The 26,998-nt window shown below is 50.9% G+C and overlaps 8 protein-coding genes across 8 annotated transcripts; 4 read left to right on the top strand and 4 right to left on the bottom strand.

Annotated features, from left to right (window-relative positions):
- Positions 1–121: 121 nt before the first annotated feature.
- J4E82_004078 (uncharacterized protein) lies at positions 122–970 on the bottom strand (the record flags this gene model as incomplete). Its single annotated transcript, XM_051730360.1, has 4 exons — positions 122–413; positions 507–593; positions 671–775; positions 867–970. 4 exons carry the CDS (start codon positions 968–970, stop codon positions 122–124), a joined length of 588 nt encoding a protein of 195 aa, XP_051589988.1.
- Positions 971–2,825: 1,855 nt separating this feature from the next.
- Positions 2,826–4,577, bottom strand: J4E82_004077 (uncharacterized protein; the record flags this gene model as incomplete). Its single annotated transcript, XM_051730359.1, has 2 exons — positions 2,826–2,977; positions 3,029–4,577. 2 exons carry the CDS (start codon positions 4,575–4,577, stop codon positions 2,826–2,828), a joined length of 1,701 nt encoding a protein of 566 aa, XP_051589987.1.
- A 963-nt stretch (positions 4,578–5,540) lies between these two features.
- Positions 5,541–7,561, top strand: J4E82_004076 (uncharacterized protein; the record flags this gene model as incomplete). The annotated part of the gene is made up of 2 exons (XM_051730358.1): positions 5,541–6,952; positions 6,997–7,561. 2 exons carry the CDS (start codon positions 5,541–5,543, stop codon positions 7,559–7,561), a joined length of 1,977 nt encoding a protein of 658 aa, XP_051589986.1.
- A 1,238-nt stretch (positions 7,562–8,799) lies between these two features.
- Positions 8,800–10,681, top strand: J4E82_004075 (uncharacterized protein; the record flags this gene model as incomplete). The annotated part of the gene is made up of 5 exons (XM_051730357.1): positions 8,800–8,808; positions 8,880–9,266; positions 9,315–9,449; positions 9,495–10,532; positions 10,640–10,681. 5 exons carry the CDS (start codon positions 8,800–8,802, stop codon positions 10,679–10,681), a joined length of 1,611 nt encoding a protein of 536 aa, XP_051589985.1.
- A 505-nt stretch (positions 10,682–11,186) lies between these two features.
- J4E82_004074 (uncharacterized protein) lies at positions 11,187–12,203 on the bottom strand (the record flags this gene model as incomplete). Its single annotated transcript, XM_051730356.1, has 1 exon — positions 11,187–12,203. One exon carries the CDS (start codon positions 12,201–12,203, stop codon positions 11,187–11,189), a length of 1,017 nt encoding a protein of 338 aa, XP_051589984.1.
- A 659-nt stretch (positions 12,204–12,862) lies between these two features.
- J4E82_004073 (uncharacterized protein) lies at positions 12,863–13,834 on the top strand (the record flags this gene model as incomplete). The annotated part of the gene is made up of 2 exons (XM_051730355.1): positions 12,863–12,955; positions 13,016–13,834. The coding sequence occupies 2 exons, from the start codon at positions 12,863–12,865 to the stop codon at positions 13,832–13,834; spliced, it is 912 nt and encodes a 303-aa protein (XP_051589983.1).
- A 3,024-nt stretch (positions 13,835–16,858) lies between these two features.
- J4E82_004072 (uncharacterized protein) lies at positions 16,859–18,626 on the top strand (the record flags this gene model as incomplete). Its single annotated transcript, XM_051730354.1, has 2 exons — positions 16,859–18,521; positions 18,583–18,626. 2 exons carry the CDS (start codon positions 16,859–16,861, stop codon positions 18,624–18,626), a joined length of 1,707 nt encoding a protein of 568 aa, XP_051589982.1.
- Positions 18,627–18,751: 125 nt separating this feature from the next.
- Positions 18,752–21,692, bottom strand: J4E82_004071 (uncharacterized protein; the record flags this gene model as incomplete). The annotated part of the gene is made up of 2 exons (XM_051730353.1): positions 18,752–20,584; positions 20,643–21,692. The coding sequence occupies 2 exons, from the start codon at positions 21,690–21,692 to the stop codon at positions 18,752–18,754; spliced, it is 2,883 nt and encodes a 960-aa protein (XP_051589981.1).
- Between the last annotated feature and the right edge of the window lie 5,306 nt (positions 21,693–26,998).

The raw sequence follows: 26,998 nt of genomic DNA, 5'->3' as shown, positions 1-26,998 counted from the left end.
GAAAAAAGCAACCCTGAACGCCCCCAAGCCATGCCCTTGTCTACCGGGTGTTGTCAATCTGCCTCCATCTTGCATGCAACTTCTTATTCTGTGATCCAAAAAAAAATTGTTGTCTGAACATTTATGCAATACCAGCACCACCCTGCGCACCTCCGGCGCCACTGCTAGCTCCAGTCTTGCCAGCTTTCCGACGCATGCTCTTGCTGCGATGTGTGTAATAATTGTCTGGCTCCTTCATCTCTTCCTTATCCAGACGCTCTTGGCTTGGCTGAAGCTTCCCGTTCGAGGCTTGCTCTTTGACTTTGCTGACTTTGGAGCCCATCGTAGGGGGTGTGTGTGTTGTAGCGGGACAAGTGGGTGGCGCGGAGGCTGGTGGGGACGAACTGGGTGTTTCGTCGCGTAGGATGATTACACTGGGGTTGGGTTAATGTTTATGCTGCGTGACGATCGTGCCTGGACGTTCGCGACATGTCGCATGCATGCTTTAGGATGGGTTGGATACTTACGGCGGTGCTGGATGCGGTTCGGGCTCGGGTTTGTCGGGTGGGCACGAAGTTTCGGTAGCTTCAAGCTCGTCTGGTGAGGCTTCTGGTCTATAGAGTAGAGAGTCAGAAGTTGAAAGACAGAAGAGAACCAATAATAGATGTTTCTAGCAAGGATGCATACGTACGACAGGGATGACGTAGGTGGTTGCGGCTGGACTTGCTGATCGGCAGGGTCTGGTACCTGGAAGTGGGGCGCTTGTGCTTTGCCAGATTGGGAAAGGATGATGATTCTGGGTGGAATTGGTTAATGAAACGGCCAAAACGTTGGTATGACTCGTTCGATGATGAATGAGCGCTGATACGGAAGGATACAATACGTACGGTGGTGCTGCCGGCGGTTCTGGGTCTGGAGGACCATGTTGACGAGCGTCGTTTCTGGAGCCTGATCTTGTGGAGTTTGTGCGTATCTCTCTTCGATGAGACATTTGACTTGAGCACTGGACGGACCGGACGGACTGCCAGAGTAGACTGTAGACTTCGCAAAGAAGAGCATGAGTGTTGAGGACAGACACAACATGAAGAGTTAAAGAAGAATGTAAATCGGCTAGAGAAGAATGCTCGATGTTGTTTATAGCGCTAGAATGGGGTCGGATAGAGGTCATGGTCAGAGCTGGTGAAACGGGGGTCTCCATGGCTTCGATAATGTATATGACCCAGAGGGTCTCCCATTCTGACTCTTATATATGATATGAGGCCTTCCACCTCAGCACGAGCTTTGTGCTTTCCCAGCTATCGACCACCGACTCACGACCGAAGTCACTGCCTTCCCAGCAGCACTGTACTCTTTCGATTTGGCCCCATGATCCTTTCCAGTTCTTCAGCAGCGAGTAGGATTTGTCGTTTGCAAGTTGAAGACGCGCTAGAGCCACGCTGTAAGTTCGGCCAGAACGTGTAGTTCGGATGAAGGGCTATGTTTGGTGGCCGTGACCCGCTCGACGTAGTGTACAAGAATACTCATTGGAGCAACGCCTTCTTTTAGTCAGAGGGAAGCCTGATGAGGCTCAATTAAGCTTTCTCGCATGTCTCTGAGTAGTGACCCATTTCGGTATCTAGGTGCGAGGCAGCATCGCAGGCAACACGGGAAATTGAACTGGGTGTATTAGGCGAGCCATTTCCCACTGTCGGCTTCGATCTTGCTCATTAGCTTCAACCAAGCGGATCGCATCGTGAGCAATGCCGTAGGTAAGTGGCTGTGCGTGGGGAACTGGCATGGTGTAGTTTGGCTTGCACGGTTAGAACTTCCGTTCGTGGGACGCCTCGTAGGGCCGAGAAGGAGGCTTACTATAGGTTGCCACCATGGCGGTGTTGGCCATAATAAGGCCCTCGATCATCTGCGACGAAACTTGAGAGAAAGAGGAAATTGCGACAGTAGCGATGAAATTAGGAAGGGAGACGTTTGGCTGTTCGCGACTGCAGCATGGCGCATGGATGACCCCCGCTTGAGATTCGCTACACGCGGCTTGTACCTGCCGACCTGTCCTTACCGCTGCCTTGCGCCAACACCAACACCGTTACTGCTCGTAACCGTCGCTCTTCTAGTCTTCCTTCTTAGATAGTTGCGCTCTTCGTCGCGGCACGCGATGACGCATCGTTCCCATCGCCCATGCTCCTCCACCGCGGCCGGCTCCTATGGCCATCTGCTGGGAGCACCAAAGCCCAGGTCGCTCAGAGATCAGCGGCTTATCTCAGCCATAAATAGAGAGCCTTCGCGAAGCTCTGGCATTGGTCCTGGCATCATACTCGTATCCCAATCATGTCTGCCTCGCCCTAACGGCTAAGGTGGAAGGCCTTTGGGGGCCAATGGCAGTGCAGCAGAGCCGAATTTCAGGAGCGCCACCAAGAATTTAAAGGCTTCGTCTGTGCTACTGCTTATATAACACCTAGCTAAATGACTGGAACTAGATAACTGGTTCCAAACCCAGCAAGCAAGCAACCTCTGAGGATTCCAGATTACCAACATAATGTTCAGCCAAGCTCCAATCCTCTCTCCGACCGGTGAAATCTCCGTCTTACTGAGCTCACACCGTCACTACTACACGTGCGCGTTCTGTCACGAGGATATCACGCTACATGCGCTTACTTCCAGGGTATGACGAAGTCGACGTGGGGTTTTCATGTAGCGGAGTGACAAAGACTCCGGACGAGCGCATATAGTAGGATACGTTGCAGGCATTGTGGATACAAGTAGGTGAACATGAACCCGCCTCATAAGATCGGTGGTCCACATCAGCTCTCCACCGAAGATGAGACCAAGTCTATTAACCTGACAATCACCATCTGCTAAGCTTCAAAGCCTGCAGAAGCGCTGTTCAGGCGACTGATCGCACTAGCCCTCCAAGTATCATCTTCCAAACTTAGACCATGTTTTCTGAACACCATGTTTGTACCGCTTCTGTTTGTGTATGCTGGCCAGATCAGACCGGAATCCAGTGCTGTTCCTCGTTAATACCAGTTTGTAGAATTACGAGCGTTAGTACACATACCAAAACGAGCATTTGGCGAGAGCTCGTTGACGAAGCTCAACCACATTAGGCTCATACGCTTACTTAGTTCCAGGTACTCGTCGCGTGACGTTGTGACGTTGGATGCAAGAAAGTTGAATTCATGTCCAACGCCATCAACGTTGAGAAATACAAAAGGAATATCCGCGAAATGAGCAGCACCTAAAGTCTCTGGCGAAACACCACTGGGCACCGTATCGAAACGGTAGCTGAAAGCGGGGATGCCGAATTTAGCCCACATCTTGGTACTAAAGCGCCTTGGGGCGATAAATAGTTGATCTCCTCTGAACAAGGCGGCTCTTCCGTAGAGATTTCCATAATTCGGTCGGGGGGATGGCAGTACACTGCCAAGCGAAGACTGAACCTCTTCTGGCGATAGTTCCTCGAGGTACTCAGTGGCTATAGCGTCAACAGATGTGTAAGTTACGCCTTGATCAAAATATCTTGCGACTGCCGCTCGAAACTCGGTGGTGCTGTTTACACTGAAGCCTTCGCTAATGGCGAACGAAGTTCCCTCGTTGGTGTTTGTACCAGAAAGTATAGGCCGCTGTATAAACCTCCCCTCTTTCAAAGCCACAAACGGATTTTCTGAGATCATGTCTCCGTCCTGAACAGGAAAGTATGACACGCCCTGGAAGGCAGTCTTTAGCATTTCAACAGGAGCACCTCTCAAGCAGTCAAGCGTATCAGTTGAGTTGATACAGCCTGTCTGGTGGAGTACGTCATTGTAGAGGCTATCTTGTTGTTGCAAAGTTATAACTCGACCAATCGATGCCGGCCCACCGCTTTGGGCTATGCCTGCGCGGAAAAGGCCGTCGTCACGACCCCCATAAGCGAGAAAGTGATATCCGACAGATAGTGCACCCGCAGATTCGCCTTGTATTGTTACTCGAGACGGATCACCGCCAAAAGCGGCGACATTATCCTGTATCCAACCGAGTGCTGCTCGTTGATCATGCAGTCCTAGGTTCATAACGCCGGACTTTTGTAGCGCGCTACCAGATAGGAAGCCAAAGCCAGAAAGTCGGTAGTTGATGGTGATGCCAATGATCGGCGCTCCAACGCCAACTGATTCTTGTACCAGGAAAGACATGTTGTATCTCTGATCCGCGCCGCTGCCCTCCTGAAAACCTCCACCATGGATGTAGACAAGGACAGGAAATTTGGAGATGCTATGAGCAGTGGCTGGCCGTACAATGTTGAGCGTTAAGCAGTCTTCGCTTTCTTCGTGCGAGTTTCCGGTCTGCGAGAACACGGGCAACGTAAGAGGCGAAGAATGGCACCATGGGCCAGTTTCGGTAGCATTCCGCTGCTCCCAAGGCTGATGAAGGGGCTCAGGACGCTTATATCTGAGATTTCCAATGGGCGGTTGGGCATACGGAATGCCTAAGAAGAAGTCCTGGCTGTATTTTGCATTTCTAACTCCAACCAGCGTGCCATTTGTTGTTTTGACAGTTGGTTGAAGAGCGGAAGCAGTTGTCAGACACGCCAAAAGATGTAGCAACAATAATCGGGCGTTGGTCTTGGCCATCTTCGACTGGTAGAGAAAGTGATTGATATGGGCCAAGAGAAGAATCGAGACAGAATAGAACGTATATTTACCCCGTGTATGCCGACGGCATCTCTAACATTGTTGTAGAAGCCGACGGCATCTTCAGATTCATCTAGCGGAACTTGACGGCATGCAAAGAGCTCGTTTGTAAGATGGATTAGTAGATTGCACGAAGTCGGTCCGATATGCGGGCGGAAAGAATATATCCAGCTTGAAATGTGGGATTGGCACCGGAACAATTGTGCATAGTCGGGCCTGTCGGGACAGTCTCTATGTGGCTTCTGAAGGGACTGTATAACTGCGGGGAAGCCAAGATTGAGCAACCTTGAACTGAGTCGGTGAGGAGAAAAGGGCGACGTGGACACGAGTCTTGGTAACCGTTGTGACAATAGGAGACGAGAAACTGAAATCTCGTGCAGTGCATAACATCCATAGCTACGACCGACTGCCCGTCAAGGTAGATACAGGGCGCGAAATTGGTCCTGAGTACGCGATAATGTCCCCTGAGATTGCACTAGAAGTTGTCAGTACCCCTGAGAAGATTATGCGCAATTCAGTAGTTATGATGATGTGCTTTGATAAGTATCGGCTGCCCACCTAGGGTATATACGCTCATTGTTCTTGACGATAGAAGAACGAAGTGTGTGTGATGCATAAGTCGCGTGGCAGGCTGCATGCAGGGCTTGGCTCGCTAATCTGACATCGATCTGGACCCTCCATGTTTCAGGGACTATCTGCGTCATCGATCGGTACTAAACACACGCGAAAGCTGAACGCGTCGAGGGCAGTAGAGCAGCCATGGCCTCAATTCCTCTTTATTCGAATGCGCATGGTATTCGCACGTTCGCGACATCCGATCCACAGTATCCCACGCGTCAGCCCCTCCACGCGCATTACATCCTGCCCAGCCATCTCAGCGAAGAGCCTACCTAGGTAGCCACGATGCCACCAAAACGTAAAGCCAGTATCCCACCCAATGCAGCATCTGCAAGAAACTACACCGATGTATCCGGCGATGCACCCAACAAGCGCTCGCGCATTGCTAAACCCCTTTCGAAAGCCTTCGCAGACAGCGCGCCACCGATAGATTCGATAGCGAGAAATACTGAGAATGGAGCGCCTGGGGAGGCAGTAAAGAAAGAAGAAGAAGAAGAAGAAGAAGAAGAAGAAGAAGAAGAAGAAGAAGAAGAAGAAGAAGAAGAAGAAGGTGAAGGCGAATTTGATCATTCGCGGCCAGAAGAGCGAGCAGGGATAGTTGACAGACGATACTACCCTGCTGAGATGAGCAATGAGCGATGCGCCCTGTACAATGCAAACGAGATACCGCGGCCCATCGAAATACTGGCAAAGACGCTAGAGAGCACAAAAGATAGGCGCATGGCTATCCGGGAAGCAAACAAGGCGCAATTTGGCGATGCCGTGGTTCACTGGTTCAAGAGGGATTTGCGGATACGGGATAATACAGGCTTATCGCAGGCTGCCCAGTTGGCCAAAGCGAAGGGTGTGGGTGTAATAGGTGTCTGGTTCATGAGCCCACAAGACTGGGAAGCTCATCTGGTCAGCCCACCCAAGTGTGATTTCGAACTGCGTTCGGTCGAATCACTGAAACAGGAGCTCGAAGAATTCGACATTCCGCTATATGTTGAGACAATTGCGGAGAGGAAGAACGTGACAAAGCGACTGGTGGAGCTGGCTGAGAGCTGGAATGCAAAGAACGTATTTTGCAACCTGGAATATGAACCCGACGAGCTGCGGCGAGAAGAGCGTTTAGTACGTAAGATGCTGGAGAAAGGTATCAACTTCGACCCACAACACGATGATTGTGTTGTGCCGCCCGGAAGTCTCAAGACAGGAGGTGGGAAACAATACGCCGTGTACAGCCCCTGGTATCGGGCATGGGTTGCGTATCTACACGCGCACCCGCATCTCTTGAATGAGCGACCGATACCTGAACGTAATTCTCCAAATTTCCGCCAAAAGTTCACCCAGCTCTTTGACTCGAAAGTCCCCGACCTCCCCGATTGCAAGTCGTTGACACAAGAAGAAAAAGAACGCTTCCACCGCCTGTGGCCCGCAGGCGAGGCCGCCGCCATTGACCGCCTCGAACGCTTTTTAATCGAAAAGATCGGCAAATACAAGGATACTCGTAACTTCCCCGCGAAGAACAGCACGGGACGCGTGAGCGTACATCACGCCGCTGGCACGCTAGCAGCCCGAACCAGTGTACGTATGGCAAGAGATGTCAATAGCGCGAAAAAGCTCGATGGTGGGAAGGATGGTGTCAAAGGTTGGATTGGAGAAGTTGCATGGCGTGATTTTTATCGACATGTGCTTGTACACTGGCCATACGTCTGGTATAGTTTGCATCTCAGTCTTGGTATTACAACGAAACTAACAGTTTCCTCAGCATGAACAAGCCCTTCAAGTTCGAATACACGAACATTGAATGGGAATACAATGACGCCCACTTCCAGGCTTGGACTCAAGGCCGCACAGGCTACCCAATCGTTGACGCAGCAATGCGTTGCATGAATCACACCGGCTACATGCACAACCGCCTTCGCATGATCGCAGCTTCCTTCCTTGCAAAGCACCTCCTGCTGGACTGGCGTCTTGGTGAACAATACTTTCTCACACATCTCATTGATGGCGACTTCTCGTCGAATAACGGCGGCTGGGGCTTCAGTGCATCGACTGGCGTAGATCCCCAACCATACTTTCGAATCTTCAACCCATGGACGCAGTCCGAGAGGTTTGACGAGGAGGGAGAGTTCATCAAATTGTGGGTTCCAGAACTTGAAGAGATAGAGGGGCCGGCCATACATAACCCTTATGGTGCGGGTGGGAAGGCGGCACAAGCCGCAAAGTCGAAAGGCTACCCTGAGCCAGTAGTTGAGCATAAATTTGCTAGAGAAAGGTGTCTGGCACGGTACAAGGCAGGCATCGGAAGGGAGACTGCGTGAAGGGTCTAAATGTAGAACGTCAAACCTCTTTGCAATTCTTCACAGCTGCAACCCAACCACGACACGGATGTCCCGATTTATACGTCTAGCAGTGGCTCGCCGTACTCTGATTCGAGAGCTCCATCTGGTAGTTGGAACTGATCCCTATCATAGCGTAAACGTGATCGCGTGGCTCAGACGCTTAAAGCGTTGGCAGCGCTTTGATTAACCATAGCTCATGAATTCTCTCTGCCTGTACTATTATCTTGTGTTATCAAACCTAAGGTATTATCAGGTCTTTTATAATACAAGCACACTTCCTGAGCTGAGAAGGTAAAGACAGTATAAACGAGATATGCCTCCCACGCAGGCACAATTTCATTATGTTTTTTGACAAAGCTCAAAATGGTGGAGTGTCGAGTAAAAGTCGGTAGAAACAATGCAATCAAATATCCCAGTCTCGCATACCGATGCAGGCATTCTGGGGGCTATATCCTGAAAGAAAGAGCTGTGGAAGACGGTCTGGTGGGAGGGTATCTTCGGTGGACTATGAGAGGCTAACTACATCTGGCTACGCTGATTCAGCCCGGATCTTCGCCACTCGCGGTGTACAGATGGCGCCCTCCATACCATCAACATTCCCGATTCCATTTCAGAGAACTGCCCGAATAGTTATGTATATTTTCGGATTATGTAAACTCCCGGTTCATGAACTTTGATCGACTGTATTGCCTACTGTGGAGGTGTATCCGCATCTGACTCGATCGTCAACCAGGCAGCCACGTTCTGCAGGCACCTTTTTGTCGTACATCCAGCACAAAGGTCTAGCGCATCTAGGATCTCTGGAGGCTCTGATAACGCTAATAGACTGAACACATTTCTTATGACACAAACTGGAAAATGCGACACGTGTCGTCAGCGGAAAGTCAAGGTAAAGCACCCGCCATTAACAGAGAGCAACATAAAGCGCCGCGAAGCATAGCAAACCATCTGGAATGGAATGAAGATTGTGCTAATAATCGCGTAGTGTGATGAGGAGCGACCCAAATGTAGCTCATGTAAGAAGAAAGACCGACCATGCACCTATTCCTACGGAAAAGCTTTGGCGTTTGTGGTGCAGGACCCAAACCAGCTGACCAAACATGGAAAATCAAGAACCACACCCATCACATATTCGCTGGCTCCTTCTGATGAAGAGTTCACCTCGCCTTCAACAACGCCTCCAAATCTGTGTGTTACAACAGAAAGGCGCGCCGAGGATGGACAAGGTTACTTCCAGACCCTGGCGCCACGCTCGAAGTATAGAAGCCATCTGTCAAAAAAGAAAATAAACAAACAGCAACGTGCGCTTGAGGCTTACCTCTGGAAACTAAGCGAAGAGAACACACTCGTAGCTCACCAGCCATCCTCTCCTGAGACCACGTTGATCGCCCGATATGTTGGCATGTTAGGACCGGACCCTATAGGAAGGCAACCTTTTGAGATACTGGGAACCTGGATACAGTCGATACCTTCGCGCATCGGCTCGAACAAGATGCTAGACCTTGCTGTTGAGTTTCTAGTCGACAGCTATGGGACGTTTCGAGATGATACACACTCGAGGCGCAAGGTCGCTAAAGCGTCGAAAGCCAAAGCACTGAAGGAACTGCAGCTCGTTGTAATGAGCACTAACACTAATACAACGTACGATGTCTTGTTAGCGACAAAACTGCACTACGCTGCGGAAGTAAGCTTGCATATTGAGAGCTTTAGAATTTCACTGACAACCCCCTAGGCTCTTTTGGGGCTGGATACTATGTACCACGCCATACATGCGTTTGGCCTCGCCGAACTGCTGAGGTCAGGATCTGTGTCGGATGTTGATGACGAGCATTTCTGGGATCTGATCGATAACACTTATATTGATGACGTGAGTGTCGCTCTGATCTTTGACATTCGGTGCTAATGTTAGCAGGTAAACGAGGCGATATTAGCAGGCCGAACGTCAGTATACCATAACGAATTCTATCTATCAGCGACATACCCTCCACCAATCGATTCAGACGTGATAATACTGTCACCATCGCAAAGAGCATCGATGGCCATCATGCACGTCTTCATTCAGTGCCCCTACGCAGTATCCTTAGTTCGGCACGCTATCTCGAACCCTGACGACGCCAATGCCCTTGCGACCGCCATGTCGCACATGGAGCGTCTGATACAAATCGATCTCTCGCAACACGTATCTGAACTGATGCAAACATCAGTCTCTGCGGTACCCATACCGCCATCACCAGATGTCGCTGACCTAATGCCGGATACGCTAGAGTTCAGTTCCGTGCGAAGTATGATCCTCTGCACAAGATACTGGATGTTGCAGACAGTGCTTTGCGGTCTTGCGGACACGCTGTATCGACACTTCCCCATCGAGGCAGGGTTATCGCTGCTTCCATCACCTCAGCAACTACGAATCATTGATGTCGACAGCGCAATACATATTGCAAAGTCCTTGAGATGGGCCGCTTCTGTTTCTCAAGATTTACCGCTTGTGACATTACGCTTGCACACGCCGCTTCAGATGACGATTGGTCCATGGCACCGTACAATACGAGGAATTTCTACTCAGCGATCACGATCCAGCTCGCCAGACATCCACCCCGAGATTGCGAAGGAGTTATCACGTGCAGAACGTATGAAGGCCTGGGTCATAGGTCAATGTAACTTGATACACATCCAGTGGGACGTCTCTGTCGTCGATGAACAACCCCTTCTGGAAGCCCTCGATACTATGGCTGGAGAGAAGATCCCGGATTGGCTTCCTGTACGCGTGCGTTTCGAAGCCGAAGACGGTGAAATGGTCATGAAGTTGGATTACGAAAACAAAACAGGAAGCTACACAGAGAAGATCGATGTCAACACCGAGCCTCCGCCTAAAACGCGAACGCCTCATCCGGGAGCTACAGGTCAAGAATGGCAAAGAAAATATCTAGGCGTACAAGAGTTGCCGCTTAGGGTCAGTGAGAATGAAGGCACGAGACATAACGTAACCTTTGACAACAAGCATAGATATGCGTGCTTAGCTCCGAGCTGGAATACTAGACCTGTGGACTTCATTCACAGCACTGGAAGGAACTTATGCTCGACTTCTGGGTGGTGGCCTGAGACACCGAGAACCTCGACAGTGTTGCTGGACAGCACGCACAAAGCCTCAGCTTTTTCGCGCATGCCACGCCAACCACATGTGGATGTCGAGAGTACATCCAGAGAGATAGACGGTCATCCTTGCTTGGCTTCAAGTTGGTGGCCGCAGACTCCCAATCAGTCATACAATAGCTAGGAAGTGTTGAGGTGCGAATCATTTGATTCGATCGTTCGTATCATAACTTCGTGACTACTACATCACTTTTCCTCTATAGAATATAATTCTCTGTACCTTCGGCTACCATTTGCTCATCACAATCGTGTCGCCCACTCCCATTCTCTCGTATCTGCTCACCGGCGTCTTAACTTCTTGGGTTGACGCGCTCGGTTATTCGTGTTCGCAACAGCAACATAAAGTCTTGACTACGTCGCTTTGCTTTAGGTTGGTTCATAAACACTTGTACATCATTACAAAAGGGCATACAGTACAAGGTGTATCACTATATAAGCACAGGATACTGCAATTCTACGATTTTTGCTTGAGCTGCTTTTTTATTTCCTTGTGCGCCTCGCAGCCCGTGGTATCTTTGCTTCCACCGCGGCAGGCAGGACAGGTCCGTCCGTGCTGTATAAGGAAGAAGTGGAGTTTAATCTTAAGGTCGGCTAGGATTACCGCATCCAAGTGTAGTTGTGTGTTCTCACGAGTGGCGTCCTTCGGTCTCCAGCCCCACAAGCCAGCTATGCGATAGACATGCGTATCCACAGTGAATCGTTTTCTCTTCAAGCACCAGCCCATGACGACAAAAGCAGACTTTGAGCCAATGTACTTGTAGCTCATCAGCTCTTTCATGGCATCTTCGTCACTTGCTTCCAGGAGATGGTCTAAATTCCAGCGCCCGTATCGTCGCTTGACTTCATCCAAGATGGACATGATGATCTTGGTCTTCCTAATGTGGAGTCCGCCGCAGCGAATAGTCTCTTGTAATTTGTCTGGTCCACCAGCATGTATCTTGTCGTATGCAAATACCGAGCCGTACGTTTCCTTCATGCTATCCATGGCGCGTTTTGCGTTGTTCCAATTCGTCGCTTGGCTGAGGACTGCGACAATCATGGCATCTAGAACGAACGGTATTGTTTCAGGTGTGTGCTCGTCTATCTCAGCCTCCACAGCGTCGTTATGCAGTTTGTGCAGCACATCGTATGCTATCTGGCATTCGCGGTGTGTAGGATGGCCGAAATCAGGGTACGGCGTCGTCGTTGCGTGGGCTGACCATGACTTCCACTTCTTCTCCGCCACGGCTTCATCGTCTGCCTTGGTACTGTCACTCTTGCTAGTTCTGGTCTGTTCGTCTTGATTCCTCTTCTGCCCCCAATCCTGCGCTGTACCGACTCTTTTTGCAGAACGACTTGCAGCTTGACTTTTGGCGCGCTTGCTAAGGGTCTCCTCACTGGTCGAGGAATCGGAGTACCTCCTTTTTGCTGCACTGTTTGCTGCCTGCTGAGCCGTACGTGTAGCCGCCCGCGCCGATCGTCGCAACACCATTTTATAGAGTAAGGGCTAAAGACAGTCGCGAATCTTTCAGGTCACGGCGTGGATGGGCCCACATGAGAAGGACTGCGGCAGACACATCATTATATGTAAACACTAATCAACACGCTGATGTCGTCATCCATAGCAAAGTCTGGGCCATATGCCTTTGGTAGAGGGACTCACTAACGGAGCTCATGTAAGAGTCGGATTCCGCGGGCGCTGGCATCTAGATCCGCGAGCTGCGGACGCGCCGCAGCGACGTTTCGGTAATGAACCCAACCACATTTCGGCAAAGAACCCAACATTTAGCCTATGCCCCACAGGTCGATCCCATCAACCCTAACGCCGTCGTTCCAAAACGTCGATCCCATTGCTCGATGGTCCGTGTGCTATATGAGGCTACAAGAATGATTCTAGTTTTCTAATCATTGTGTCGAGGCAGAGACAAGATGCACCGGCCGGACCCGCAGCTCGGCCACTGTATCCTTCAAAAGAAATAGTACGAGGAATAATCAGCATCCGGTCTACGGACATACCGGAGACCCGCTTTGGTAATAAAAGAGATTACTCTTATATAAAACACTTCAAAAGCGCTGGCGGCATGGGATGCTATCACTACTATAAGAGGTATACCACTCATTTGATATCCAGTTGGGCGCACCTCGATAACCATGACTCGAGCTCCTCTACTCCTGTCTATACTCACAGCAACGAGCTGTGCTCTCTATGATTTTTCTCCAGAGAATTCACTAACAATATACGATGTAATGTTCCTCCTATCCTCCAGAAGTACCATGAACATGAATACTTACATCACCTGCCAGAATAATCTGCCAACGCAACTCTCATTACCTGACACCCAGCTTGCTGCCGAAGGCTTCAACTCCTACTGGTTTTCTCACTTTCTTACCACAGGCAACGATACCGAATATGTACTTCTAGCTCAGGCCGTCGTACTTCCTACCAATGAGATCACCATCAGAACCTCTTTGCTCGACGTTGGGAACCCGGAGATTTACTGGCAGAGTTCAAGCACAGTTCCTCTTCAAGGGAACACCACATCAATAAATGGCCGACTGAGCATCAAGGGAAAAGGATTTGAGCTGTCGAGCAATTCAGACGATAATCTTGCAAGCATGGTTTCAGGTGGTTCAACCGACCACTACAAGTACAACTTGACAGTCCAAGCGAGCTCAAGGGTGATTTTGAACGCCGGAACAGGACTCTTCAATTGGGGGAAAAGTAACACCACGCAATGGTCACTCCCAAGTGGCCAAACCTCGGGCACGTTATCTATCGGCGACTCGCTGTATCAGGTTAACGGCGAACGCTCAATGACGTGGTACGATCGACAATACGGTGGTAGTGGCCCCGACAGCGGATTCACCTGGTTTGGGGTCCAGTTTCCTGGCTCGAATGTCAAAGCTAGCATCTGGCACTCCGACAACGAGGATCCCGAGCAGCCTCTCCGCTTTGCGACTGTTCGTACAAACTACGGGTTATCAATCGTACGATTCAATGCGACTGCCGACCCGAACGAGGTATGGACATCGCCAACAACCAACACTACATACCAAACCAAGTGGTTTCTTGACTTTGACAACGGAGATTTCCTGGAAGTCACTAGTGTGAGGAAAGACTAGGAAATTCCAGCGGAGGGGCTGTTCGCGGCCTCGGCCTTCGCGTCTGTGAAAGGACGGTTCTTTGGACAGAAGAACGGGTTTGCGCTTGTTGATGTTGTGCCTGCTGCATAAGGATGTAATCGCCGCCGCATAGATGAGACTATGTCGCCACGTCGTTACCGACTTCCTGGGGGTGGATGTGATCAAGAACCATGGGTGTAATGAAGAAATATTCTTGCCTACATTATCACGAGGCAGCTCAATGTTCTTGCGCTAGGCATGTTATAGCCTGAAGTGAATTATAAAATGTGGTATCTATCCCGCAAAGTCTTTGTATTTGCGAATAAAATCATGCAAGATTTGCCCCGAGTCACAAGGGACAAGCTGTAGATACCGACAGCTCTGGTCTCCTGATTGTATGACCCTCAACATCGTCCTTGTGAGCCACCAGTATTCTGCAGCGTGCTTCTCAAACCCGATGTGTGGCAACAATCTACCTTCGCTGTCGTGGCTCATAGAGTCCCACAGACGCTTCCATCGATCGGTCGCGCGAAGCATAGGCTCTGTAGTCATAGAAGCTAGAAGATTCATTCTGGCAGACATGATGGCAGACATTAACGCTATGGATGGTCAGTCGTAACTTCATAGTCGAGGTAAAGCAATGACAAACCGCAAATGAGTATTAACATTGCTGTTGCTGAGACATGGTTCTCCTTGTTTTCGTTCTCCTCAGGAGGTGCGAGGAGAAGGCGTGACATGAGTTCGGGTAATGTATAAGCCTGTTGGTTTGGCCGTCCAAGTGAGGCAATGCGCTCAAAGTCCGCGGCCGATTCGGCTCTGAATAGATCCTCATCACATGGCATACTACCAGTCATCTCAGCTGTAGCAATCTGTGGTGGGGTGTTGAAGAAGATTGATATAGTGGTCTCGAATATGCAAGTCCACATCCCCACTCTGCAGCTATTGTTAGCGGCCACGAACACGGAAGATGTGTCAGCTTCTAGTACCTTAATCGCATCTCATCGGCAATGAAACCCCGCCAATCATATGTACCTTGGGCTGTGATAAAGGGTCTTCGTCGATGTGCGAACAAGCCTGATGCTCGCACGGCGGCATTTACTGACGGCATCCTCTGGAGTCGAATTCGCCGTCGTGTAGCGAGGTCGTTGACGTTGTTCAAAAAGACCAGGAACAAAAGGCTCGCCTGTATTAGTTCAAGCTCCTCGTTATTAACGAATGCTGATTGAGGCGTCTGCAATTTTTGCCGCGAAATCAGCTTGTCAAAAACGTAAGCCTCCGCAATATATGAGAACCGTCGTACTGCGATGGAAGAATCCGAGTCGTTGGAAGACATGGAGCCGAACAGAATAAGTGTGAGCAAGAGAGGAAGTGATGCCGTCTGCAATTCGAACGTTGGCTTGTGCAAGATGGGAAATGAGAAGTGAAAATAGCGAAAGAAAGCCCAAACAAAGTGTCTTACGTTTCCTACCGTGAAGACTGACTCTGCGAACTGGAGGTCAAAAGCCATTTGGATGGCATCATTGCGTTCCAGCATGGAGCTATACTGAGCGGAGAGTTCGTGTATCAGTTCTCTGATACGAACTTCCAGCGCGTAGGCATCCTCGAGCTCAGGCGTTAGACTATCGCTTATCATTGGAGATGGGTACTCAGCGTCCCTTTCCATGAGGAACGGAAAGCCGAAGAAGACCGAAGGAACATCGGCGAAATCGAAGAACATTTGGTCATTGGCCATTTGCTGGTCTGTTGGATCTAGCTGAGCGCGCGCTTCACCGTCTACATCATCGAGCTCGGCAGCTTCAGCGGCGATTACTGCGGATGGACGGTAGCCTGATGGGTTCGTGAAGTTGAGAAGAAATTCAATAGAGATGCCTCCACGCTGCCCATTGGAAGTAGGCCCTGCATCACCGGCCTGGCTGTGGCTAGAGCGCGTATCGACGTCGGAGCGTGGAGTGGCAGGTGAAGAGGCATGGTCTACTCGTTCATAGGTACATACCGCGCCACCAGAGCAGCAGCGCGCACACGGCATCTTGGTATCGCATGACAACTTCCGCTTTGAACACCTGTCGCAGGAGTGGCGCTTTCTACCACGCTTTAGGGTAGGCAGGATGATTTCATGGTTCCGGGCAGAACAGTTCTGCATGTGACGCCGAGCGAGGTCTCTGTACATGCGTCAGCTCGTATCGATAGCGGAATCAAAGCAAGACGAGCACACCTCCTTGAAAATTGTGCCTGGCACGAGGGACATGTCAAGTCCTGTCTGCCATAATCTGACGCGTGTGAGCCGCGAAGGATTGCTTGTGTGGGAAATGCTCACGTGTGGCTTCATGGCGACGCAGATGGCTATTGGTCGAGTACGTCTTGTTGCATATGGTGCAGCGGTGCTTGCCGGAAACGGTCGATGTGCGTGGGGACGGCATGTGCTGCGAGTCCGCTCTCGCCAGTGAACCCAAGGGGAACGTGGGTTTTATTCCGCTGCAGCGATCGCAAGTGAATTTATTAGCTGCCGATCGATCGTGTGCGGGCCGATAGGTTGCATCTCGGAATGCCCGGTACCCTGCAGGTGCGACAAGAAAGATGAATCATCAAAGCCTCGCCGGCTTTCACGGCTTCCGAGCGAACCACGGAAAGATGAAGTCTTATACGAAGCGCATAGGCAGCAATCGCTACTTCCTGGGCAGAGGTACTATTTCCTCCACGCCTCCGCTGTATGCAGCGAACTTGAGTCTGCAAGTGGGTTCATTGCTGGCCTTAGAAAGCTGTCTAAATACAAACGCGAGGCCTTGAGCAGCATCGCGTCATGCCGAAGCAGCGTAAGCGTCTTCAGTTCAGATTTCTGTCTGAGCTTTATTTCGCGCTGGCCAACAAAGTTGTGATTTGATAGGCGAGATGATTTCCATACCTTTTGGGTCTTCGCGTCGCGCCATTCCTAATAAAGACGCTTGTTAGTGAGTACATGTTGAGAGATTCTGCGGAAAGGAGCATGTCGTATGGCATTTATCGCTGACGCCCAGTTGCAGATGAACGATGGACACTTCACAATACACCCATCGTGACCTTGACGAACTAAAGAAGTTCTCTCCCACATCGCCGCTTCGCGTCATTGCCTTAATCGACTTTGACGCTTTCTACGCGCAATGCGAGATTGTTAGATTAGGTCTACCGTCCTCAACACCGTTGGCCGTACAACAGTGGAATGCCATAATCGCGCTCAACTATCCTGCACGTGAGTCTGGACTCAAAAGGGGTGCATCGATAGACGAAGCCCGGAGACTCTGTCCGGACATTGTCTTACAACACGTCGCAACGTGGAGAGAAGGCGAGACAACATGGGCATACCGGCCAGATGTTACAAAACATATGGCGACTGACAAGTCAGCCCTGGATCCATATCGCCTTCGATCGCGCAAGTGTTTCGAATTCATTCGCAGCCTGTTGCCAGAGGAGCCTATTCAGAAAGTCGAGAAAGCTAGTATAGATGAGGTGTTCCTGGATTTGTCGGCTCAGGTTCGTCAGATTATGCTTCGGCAGTTTCCGGAGCTTGGAGAGCAACCTGACGACTTGGAACAATATCTCCCCTTACCCAGTTTCTCTTCGCTTTTGGATTGGGAGGACGATCACGTTGTGGATATTGAAAAGGCTGATCCGAGGCCTGATTGGGACGACATTGCCCTCAATATCGGAGCCAGCATCATCCGTCGTATTCGAGCTGAAGTCTTGACCCATTCAGGGTATACTTGCTCCGCAGGCATTGCACACAACAAGGTTATGGCTAAACTTGGTGCTGGTTTCAAGAAACCTAATCGGCAAACTGTGATCCCGACGCAAGCTACATGCAATTTTCTAGCAAATCAAATCGTCAAGCTCACCAAGATACGTGGACTGGGAGGAAAGCTCGGCCAACAAGTCATAGATGCGTTTGGCTCTGACCGCGTGGATGATATTCTTCGCATACCAATCGAAAACTTGGAAGCAAAATTAGGCAAGGAGTCCGGCTACTGGGTGTACAACGTTGTTCGTGGCAGAGAAACCAGTATTGTGACGTCACGACTTGTAGTCCAGTCAATGCTGTCAGCAAAAACCTTCGTTCCAAGCGTGGGAAGCTTCGAGCAAGCTATGAAGTGGCTTCGCATATTCGCTGCGGACCTGATGGGCCGCTTGAATGAGCTTCAGAGTGAGTATCCTCGTCAACCAACTGTCGTTACCCTGCACCATCACATTAATGGCCGCTTTGGCCCTACGCGATCGAAACAAGCCACAATACCGTCGGGTAGTAAGGTTGATGAGATGGCCATTTTTGCTTGGTCGAAATCTTTACTTCGTCAGATTTGCGACGAAGGTGTAGCGTGGCCTTGCGCGTGTTTGTCTGTAAGCATATCCGGATTCCAGCCACTTGTCACACGGAATCATCGCATCACTTCGTTCTTCACTACAGACTCCACCAATACGAAGCGCCTGCGCGATGCTTATGAGGATGATGAAAACGAACGGCAAGAGCCAAAAAAGATTCGTACGGAAGGCGGCCACGAAACGTCGTTGGAAGAAACGAAGTCAGCCTCTGCATCTTCTAAAAAAGATGGGGTGAGATCACTGCATACCAATTTGCATGACTTACAAGCCGAGAACGTCTTTTCGTACGATTGTCCAAAGTGCAGTCAGAGCATACAAGCTACCCAAGTGCTTGAACATCGTAAGCGGCCCTATACGAACTGCACATGAGACATAAACTAACTTCGTACTCTCGCATCTAGTCGACTGGCATACTGCACTCGAGATACAAGAGTCAGGAGAGTGAAGGCCTCACTCTTTGATCCGAGGGAACGGCTCCCAGGATATGCAAAGGCTTATCTGGTATGCGCGCAGTATCGAACTATTTCTAACAGCGTCAGCGCTTCATCCACTCTCGGTCATACAGCAAGATCAGTAGAAACCCTTCCGCGCTCCACCTTTGCCCCGCCCTTCTCCCCAGATACAGCAGATACTCAGACTCTCGCACCACCCTTGCGCCATGTACCCTTCTAGCTCTTTCTCTACTGCAAGCACGTCCTCGGCGTCTTTCTCCACACTCACCGGCGCTTCGCCCCTACGCTTCAAGTCCGAGTTCCAGGCTTTGATCTGTTTTTGTGTCGCTCTCTTGAACACGCGTATCGACGTGTTGGCGTTCAAATACGCGGTAAACTCTTCAAGAACAATAGGATCATACATGAGGATCTTCTCGTGCCAGCTAGGATGTTTGGGATCTATGGTCGGAGGCAGCGAGCGGATATGCGCTGATATCTGGGAGAAAACGCTGGGCTTAATATGGACCCATTCTAGTAGGTTGTTTGATATGCGATGTATAGGCGTCAAAGCTGGGTCAGCAGCTAACAATTTGGCCCTGACATTGGTGCCTTTTTGGGCCTTGGTAGGCGACGTGGTAGGTGAGAGGGTAATCAAAGGTAGAGGTTCAGAATCAACATGTTTCCGTATTCGAGGTGGTGTGGGTGATAGTACTTGAAGAGCTTCATCTTCAGAATCAAGGATTTCTTCAATATCGACAAAGCGGCCTGACCCCCTTGGTGGAGTTGTAGGTACCTTGTAACCAGTTTTTGCCTTTGCCTTGATCTTTGGAGGTAAGGACTTCAACACTGGTGAAGAGGATGTAGAGATTGATTTAGAGATCGCAGGATGTGACTTCAGTAGCCTACCACGCTTCTTCGGCGAGCCGTCCATGGTTGGTGGTGCTGAAGCCGGAGGTCTAAACTTCAGGATGGGTGATTTCCGCATCTGCGCAGAGGGTGGAAAATCGAAGTCATCGATATCGACAAAGCTGTTCGGTGACGCAGCGTTTTGGTTCGAAGGTGGCGGCTCTTGCGTGAAGTTGTCGATGTCTTCGAAGCCTGTATCTTCCCTCTGGGTATTATTTTGACGATGTTCTTGAGATGGCAAGGCATGGAAAGCGACGTCAAGTGGCGTTGGCGAGTTGGAAGATACAGGGATTGTCAGAGGAGGGTCTGACAGTATGTCGCCGATGTCTATGAACGTGGATTGATCATCAAACTCTCCACCAGGCATGTCGTTGGTGCTGTCCATAAGCAAGGGAATATCTTGCGTCCTATCTGGCTCTGGTATATAAATGTCTTTCAGGTGTTCAAGCATGCCGCCTTCGCCGTCTCGTGCACTCGCAGCCCAGAGCCCCCGTTTGCCTTCAGCGCTGCCGAGCCGTGGCCAGCGCGACGGCGCACCACATGCGACAAGATCAAGATTATCGGCATCTCGCTCCGACTCCTTCATTGCGAACTGGATCTGTCGTACCATGGTGGGCGACTCTTCGAGCGCAAGCTGACTTGATGTTCCGAACAGGACATCTTGCTGCTGTAGACGCGACATTGCAGAAGAAGGGCTGAGTAACTTTTCTGCAACAGGCTTTGGCTTAGCGGCAGCTCTCGCAGATGCTTTCCTTGATCTTGGCTTAGGGTCGGCCTTTTCTTTCTCTGTACCTGATTTGGAGCTATTGCGCCTCCTTGCTGGCTTCTTTGGTACCGCTTTGCCATTGGCTGTAGATGTATCATTCAACGGCACTTTTGTTGTAGTTGTTGAAGCCCGAGAATCAAAGAAGTTACTGCTTGAATCGTTCGGATTCGGCTCTGCATCCTTCAATGCATACTGTTCCGTGACAAGATCTGTGATAGTGCGTGGTTTCTTCTTTGGGGCTTTGCCCTTCTCAGGTGATGAGTCTCTAGGGTTGGCTTGGTTGCTAGGTATTTCAACGAGCTGCCGATAATGGTCAGAAGGAGTGTTCCATGCTACGTGTCCATGCAAGCAGACTTACCTCGATTCTCCGGCGCTTAGTCGCCGCTACTACCTCCGTATCTGCGCTGGTCGACTTTGCGGTGACTTGAGCAGATGGTGACTGTGCATAAGCAAAGTTGGAGAGTAGGTTTGTGAAGGTACCATCAGCGTTCTGCGCCAGTGTCCTGTTCTCCTTTCCGGCTGAGTCTGTGAACGGCGATGGAACTGTCGTGTCAGGTGGCGGCGTCCAATCTCGTCTCCTGACGACAGCCTCCTCCAAGTCCAGCCCTTCTGCAATGGGATCTGGCTGACGCTGCCTCGGCGCAGCCTTCTTCTTCAGCAGCCGTGGGCTTTCATGCACCTCCCAGATGGATGGATACTCTGCGTGTGTGTCTTGAACTTGTATCGAGGGTCGTGTTCCCGAGGTTTCGCCTTTGTCTGCTTCCTCGGGGAAATGTGCAGACACGAGCGACGCATCTTTGCCTGCCCCAGCTTTCGCCTTTGTGACTCTCGGTTTCTTAGGCTTTGGCGCGGACTCTGCTCCCTCTTCTCCAGGCTTCTGCTTCTTTGCACGCGGCTTCCGAGGCTTACCCGACTTGGTCAGCTTAGGCGCATTCGCGGCTTCAACCGCAGCCTCGACCGGAGGTTCCAACGTATTCTCGTCGAAGAAAGGGGACTTGGTAGGTCGTTCCGGCGGGCGTCGGAGCTCATCGTCCGAGTCGAGGATTTCTTTGTCTGACTTGGGTTTTGGTTTGCGCGCTCGAGGCTTCGGTTTGGGCTTCTCGGACCCTTCCGTAGCAGTGGTAGTAGCAGTCTTCTTTGTAGACCGCCTCGTGGGCTTTTCCACAACCGATTCAGACTCTATGGCAGCCTGCGGCGTCCGTCGTGACTGTGCTCCTTGTATCGCATCGAAGTCGTCGTCAAGACGGCTTGTGAAGTGCTCAGAGCGTACGAGACTGCCAACGGTGGCAAATCCTCTAACAGCACCCTCGGGGATGGGAGCTGCCCTTGCGCTATTCCTCGACGCGTCGATTGTTGGTCTCAGCGGGCTTTCCGGAGGAGAGAATGATAGAGGCGAGGATGCAAGCATGGCAACGCGACGAGAGGGGGCTTCATATTGCGGGGAAGCGGCCGGCGGACTGGAGCTCAATATCACCACATCGTAGGTATTGCCTGCCATAGTGAGGCGAGGAAAGAGCCTCCAGGCAGCCAATGTGGGCAATTGCAGAGGGGCAATCCATAGACTCAGCTCGAGTAGTTGTAGCTTGGGAAGGTGTAGTACCGAGTGGCGCGAGGCGGTGATCTGAACAATGCACGGTCGTACGACCAAATGAAGTTCACTGCTGCAACACCAAAGTCTCCATCACCAAGTCCTGACCTATTGCCCCTCCACTAATGAAGCACCAACACCAACGTCCTGCAATCGAGCTGTAATACTTGTTGGAGGTTCATACAAGCTCTCTGATCTTCGCTATCGATTCAATCAGCTGCTTTCCAGGCGCATACAGCTTCAACCTTGCCTCAGCGGACGTCTTCCCCGACTCATGGTAGCCAGCCACCCTCACCCCCTCATCACCCGAAGCTGTAGAGAGCGACTGCTGGGCTTCGAAATGGCTTCCAGACCCTGCTCAGCCAACTCCTGCACCTTTCGCCGCTCCTGGTGGGGTGATTGAGGTCTTGGACATGCGGACCTATCTCTGCAAGACCCCAGCCACCAAGCCTTGTGCTTTTGCATCTTCTCGCGAGGCTTGGACATGTGCGAGAAGATTCCCACCGACTTCAGTAAGTACTTCCCATGGCAATTGACGAGGTTGTTGAGCATCGCCGCCGCTCCCTCGGCTTGCCTCTGCCGCTGCCCTACTCTACTCATGGGTCTATGACCCAACCAGAGACGATGTACCATCTCTCCGGTGCACACCAAGCTGACAGATTCTAGGCTCTTATTGAGCATCTCCAGCAGCAGCGACGTATTTCTGCTACCTGACTTTTGGGGCTGCCGCTGGTCCTTTGCCCTAACCCTCGTCGAAAAGAGTGAACGACGGAGACATTACTGTATCATCTCGCAGGGAGAAGAACACAGGACCGGTTTCCTCAAGTCGACAGTCATGGTAGTTTTCTTGCGTCTCTCTATCAACATGCTGGCGACATGGTGGGAATCAATAATCGGTGGTAGCAGAGCCGAACCACAGCGGTACCATCTTGGGCTGTATCGCGGGACGTCAGCCGTAATCAACCTTCGCACGCACATCATCTCACCAAATACAAACACAATAGTCGCCGTTGCTAGGCAGTACCGAACAAACAAAGGGCCTGGCGATGCAGGCATGCTGAATGGGTGACCTGGACTACGTCAAGCGACTCTTGAAGTATATACACCCACAAAAAAGTGGCCAGGGATTTTGTTTTACCGATTTGCAATCAGCTTTTAGACTCTCAAAACGTCTTTATCAAGCTGTGTTTGGGTCATGCCACTGTCAGGCTGTCCACACTTCGACGATTATGTTGTTGATTCATGCGTGGTCCACTTCATCCGTCAGCACGATGCTGCAAAAGAGAGTAAGATGCAGGCGGCGCTGCATGCAGGATTCACCGAATGAGTCTTCGGCATGTAAGACGCCGACTGAACGCCTGGCCTGTACGATGGAAGAGAGATGCTATTGAGCGTTGGAAATGCCGAGCCCGATGGAACACCATAATGTGCTCTCGATCGATGAGGCAGCCTGTCTCTAGAGTATCTAGCTACGCGACTAGCTGAAGCCTCTACCGCCTCAGCCGTTGTACGTGGCTGCTGACTGAGGGTTGTCAGACTCATCAGGAGAGCTGTATTTATCTTCTGATGGCTCCGGAAAGACTCGTGGAAAAGAGCAGAGTGCGTCGAAACTCTTATACCGTACCGAAGGATCGGGCCTCGTAGAGCTTGGCGACTGATCGTAGAACAACTTCGAAGCACCCCAAGCTGAACAACTGGATTGTGCAATCCGGAATTGAGAAGATATTCGTCGAAGTCGAAGGTGTCGTTTGATGGGTACGTAAAGCGGGGTCTTACCGACATCGACTGTGTCCGCTCGAAAGTGCAGTCAACATGGCAGGGCAGGGAATGATTGCCTGTACTGGTATATCAGCTATTGGTCTTCCCGATAAGTGGGGGAGGACAAGACTTGTTGTCATGGCCAGAATTGTCGCCACGACTATTGCAGACTCATGGTGTCAAGTGTGTTGGTGCTAGACTTAGGCAAGCAACTTCGGCGCCACGATGGCCTGTACAAGTAATGTCGTCAGCAATGGTCAGACACCACCGGCTTTATTGTACAGGACAGTGGCGACGAGCGAGCGCTTTGAGTTGAGCAGCTACCTCCAACCCGAGCCTTACGAAGGCGGCGAAATAGCCAAAGATCAACCAGGGGCGGAGCCATTATATACCTTGTGCGTTGTGGTCATTAGTGTTATGTCTCGAGCCCTTCGAAAGTCACGTCCTCATCGCTGGAGAAAGGATAAAGTTCAATTCTCCTTGAAGCTATCAGTCTGCTCCGCGGCAAGCTCGAAACTATCACCACCATACAATCAGGAGTTGCGTAGTAATGTGACAGGCCCAAGGACATGAGAAGTATGTTACACAGCGAAGATTGCAGAGGCTGAGAGTGTCGTGGAGTTGGTGGGGGGAGGTGGAAGACAGTCAATAAGTCTCACCTTCATGGAACTCACCAGCTTTATGACGCACGGGCCACCACAACTGAGAATGTGTCTTGCAGAAGGAGCTCAACGAAGAAATGAAGAAAGCACAGTCAATGGCAGCTGTCAATAGGGCATGCTATCGCTGCGAGATGACAAGACGGGCTCAGACGGACGCAGTACGCTATCCAGCGTTGAGTTTGCAGCAGCAAACATCGTGAACGCTTCCTAGATGGCAATAGCAGGGCCTCTTAGAGCCCGAACTCTGAGTGCCTCTCAAACACATGCAGAAACGACGGTCTAGCTCGAAGAGATGACTGCTGCAATCTGGTTTAACTTCACGAGCACGACGGAAGTGACATGACAGCAGGCTACCTAGGTAGCAGCTGCATGCGCGCTTTGGTTGTCTAAGACCGGGTGAACCCAAAGCACTCCAGTGCACCCTGACCCCCAAGACAAACTTGTCTTGAACGATGGGCGAAAGAGAGTCAACTTTCGTACCCGTTAGAAAAGGGTACGGGAGCTCTCTTAGCGAATCTCTACGCCATGAAAAGAATGCATGTCCAAAGAGAGGTTCCGCCACCGCTATCTCCCGATCGGTTCGTCTTGATGCTGCATCCTCGACAATCCTGCATCGTGGATACAGACGACTTAACAGAACACCGACAGCGGAATATCACGGGCGAAGCATACTGGATGTCTTGGTATGACCTACGGCACATGATTCTTGGTATCTGCCGCATCTCGCTAGATCGAGTCGTCTGCACAAGTGGTTATCTTACCATGCTTTAGGAGTGCCACACAGCTCCATGTGACATGACTTTGGAATATGCACGAGTAGCTAAAACTGAAGTGTGTCCGGCATCATTCTGATGCTACGGTTCGCACGCATTTCAAAGCTCGCGATACGGCATATCGCTAGCTGTAATGCCGTCCGACAAGGTAAGACTCTACGATTGGCTCACCTACATATGTCATGCTTCAGCCTCGTACCAGCCCATCATCCCGTCCTGCTGTCTATGGCATTTCCAATACATGCTGCATCTCATCCCCTCGTTTCCACTTCCCTCAACTCCTCCGCATACAGCTATGCCTTCCACGCTTCCTGTCTTCGTAGTGCCTTGCTCTTATTCCTTTCATCAAACTTATTCCCTTGTGCCGCTGTGTTCCCCATCTTCGCCCTTTTCTGCCAAGCACTCGACCTTCCCTTTATTTTCCTATTCGCCAGACCGGTCGCCAATGGCGCCGTGTATCCTACGCCTGCTTTCTTCTCGCAGCACATCTTCACACCCTATACCCATTCCTACCCTTCTGAACAAAGTCTTCCATCTGCCTCCCCCCTCTCCAAACATTCTGAACGCAAGGTAGTAGCTTTCCCTCATCTGTTGTCCTTCATTCTGCACGCTGCTGCCCCTCATAGTCATGTCCTGGTCTCTTCTTTCCCTGTCCATCCCGAAAAGTGTTCAGGCACACGCCCTACCTCCCTTCACAAGCTTCAGCATCAGAAGTCTTTGTTGCCTCATTGCCACACCTTCCTACTCCACTTATGGCCCTGGGATTGCTCGTGTGCTATCAGGCGGGGTTGTTCGGAATTATTGTGTCCGCGCCGTGTAGGTTTTGGCTCTGCGAAGATGAGATGGCGGGTCGAGAGGCGACGGTGTGCAGATTGGATGGTGGAGGACGTTGGAAGGCGAAATGCGCGCGACGATCGTGGTGAATACGTGGGGAGAGCGACGAAATGGCTGCTATTTGGCGTTAGCTGATGCTGTCTTTGGATTCCAGGCCACGCCAGTGTTACTCTCTCGCAGCTACTCATGTGACATGTTCATATGTGATTTACTCTTGGCTGTTTCGTGCGGGTTTAATCGCTCATAGTATCTGTTTCGATAGTTCGACTCGGAGCCGCGCCTTGTTGTACGGTTCGCATGTCCGGCCAGCGCGAAACGTCGGTCGCAGGCTTTCAAGCAGGGGGACAGCTGCCGCTATGATGATTTTCTCTAGTGATACGTCAAAGTGGTCAGCTGCTCTGCTGTTCCCTGTTATTGAGAGTATGGTATGAGATCATCTCGTTCTATTGACATACTAACTTGTGCCGAGTGGCTTTCGGCCATCAAGGCGAGCCAGCGTAGCGCTTGACACTGCGCTACCGAGCCACCATGTTATCGCACACATGAATTTGGTAGTCTCAACAGCAAAGTTGAAGTTTGTCTGGCCAACTGATTGCGATTGGGTAGGCGTATCATCCCGTCCTCCCCAACTCAATTTGCGCAACGATGCATATCTTCATCCCACCTGCTCTGGCCTCGGTGATAGGGCGCACAAATGAACGCCTATTAAGAAGGTACGCCACGGTATCGTGTTCTGTCGTTTTGTCGTTTTGTAGAGTTGCGTCGGGTGCTGCCTTCTGCCCTTTCCAGGGCAGCTTGCACTACGAGTATCTCTTCGCCGCGCTTCGGATTTTGGTGTTATCGCACCGGAGCTCATGAATCGTCATGTCTCTATAGTTAGATCTGATCTACGCAGAGGCAGAGAAAGGGTATAGCGGGCCAAGACGGAAGTCAAACGTTTTGTCGGCTATCTGTCGGTGGGAAAGGCACACCACGAGAAGCCGAAGCGACAGTACTGTCGAGGCGAGGGTCGTATCTAGAGTTGGGGACTCTTTGAACCTTCCCTTGGTTGTCGTCGTGCTAAAGAAAAAGGAATGAACTGGACCGGACCGTTGAGCGT

The sequence above is a fragment of the Alternaria postmessia genome (genome assembly GCF_024291825.1).
Source record: "Alternaria postmessia strain BMP 2775 chromosome Unknown scaffold_18, whole genome shotgun sequence".
NCBI lineage: Eukaryota > Fungi > Ascomycota > Dothideomycetes > Pleosporales > Pleosporaceae > Alternaria > Alternaria postmessia.
Note: the sequence above shows the minus strand (reverse complement) of the source record. Positions and strands in the feature narration are given on the sequence as shown.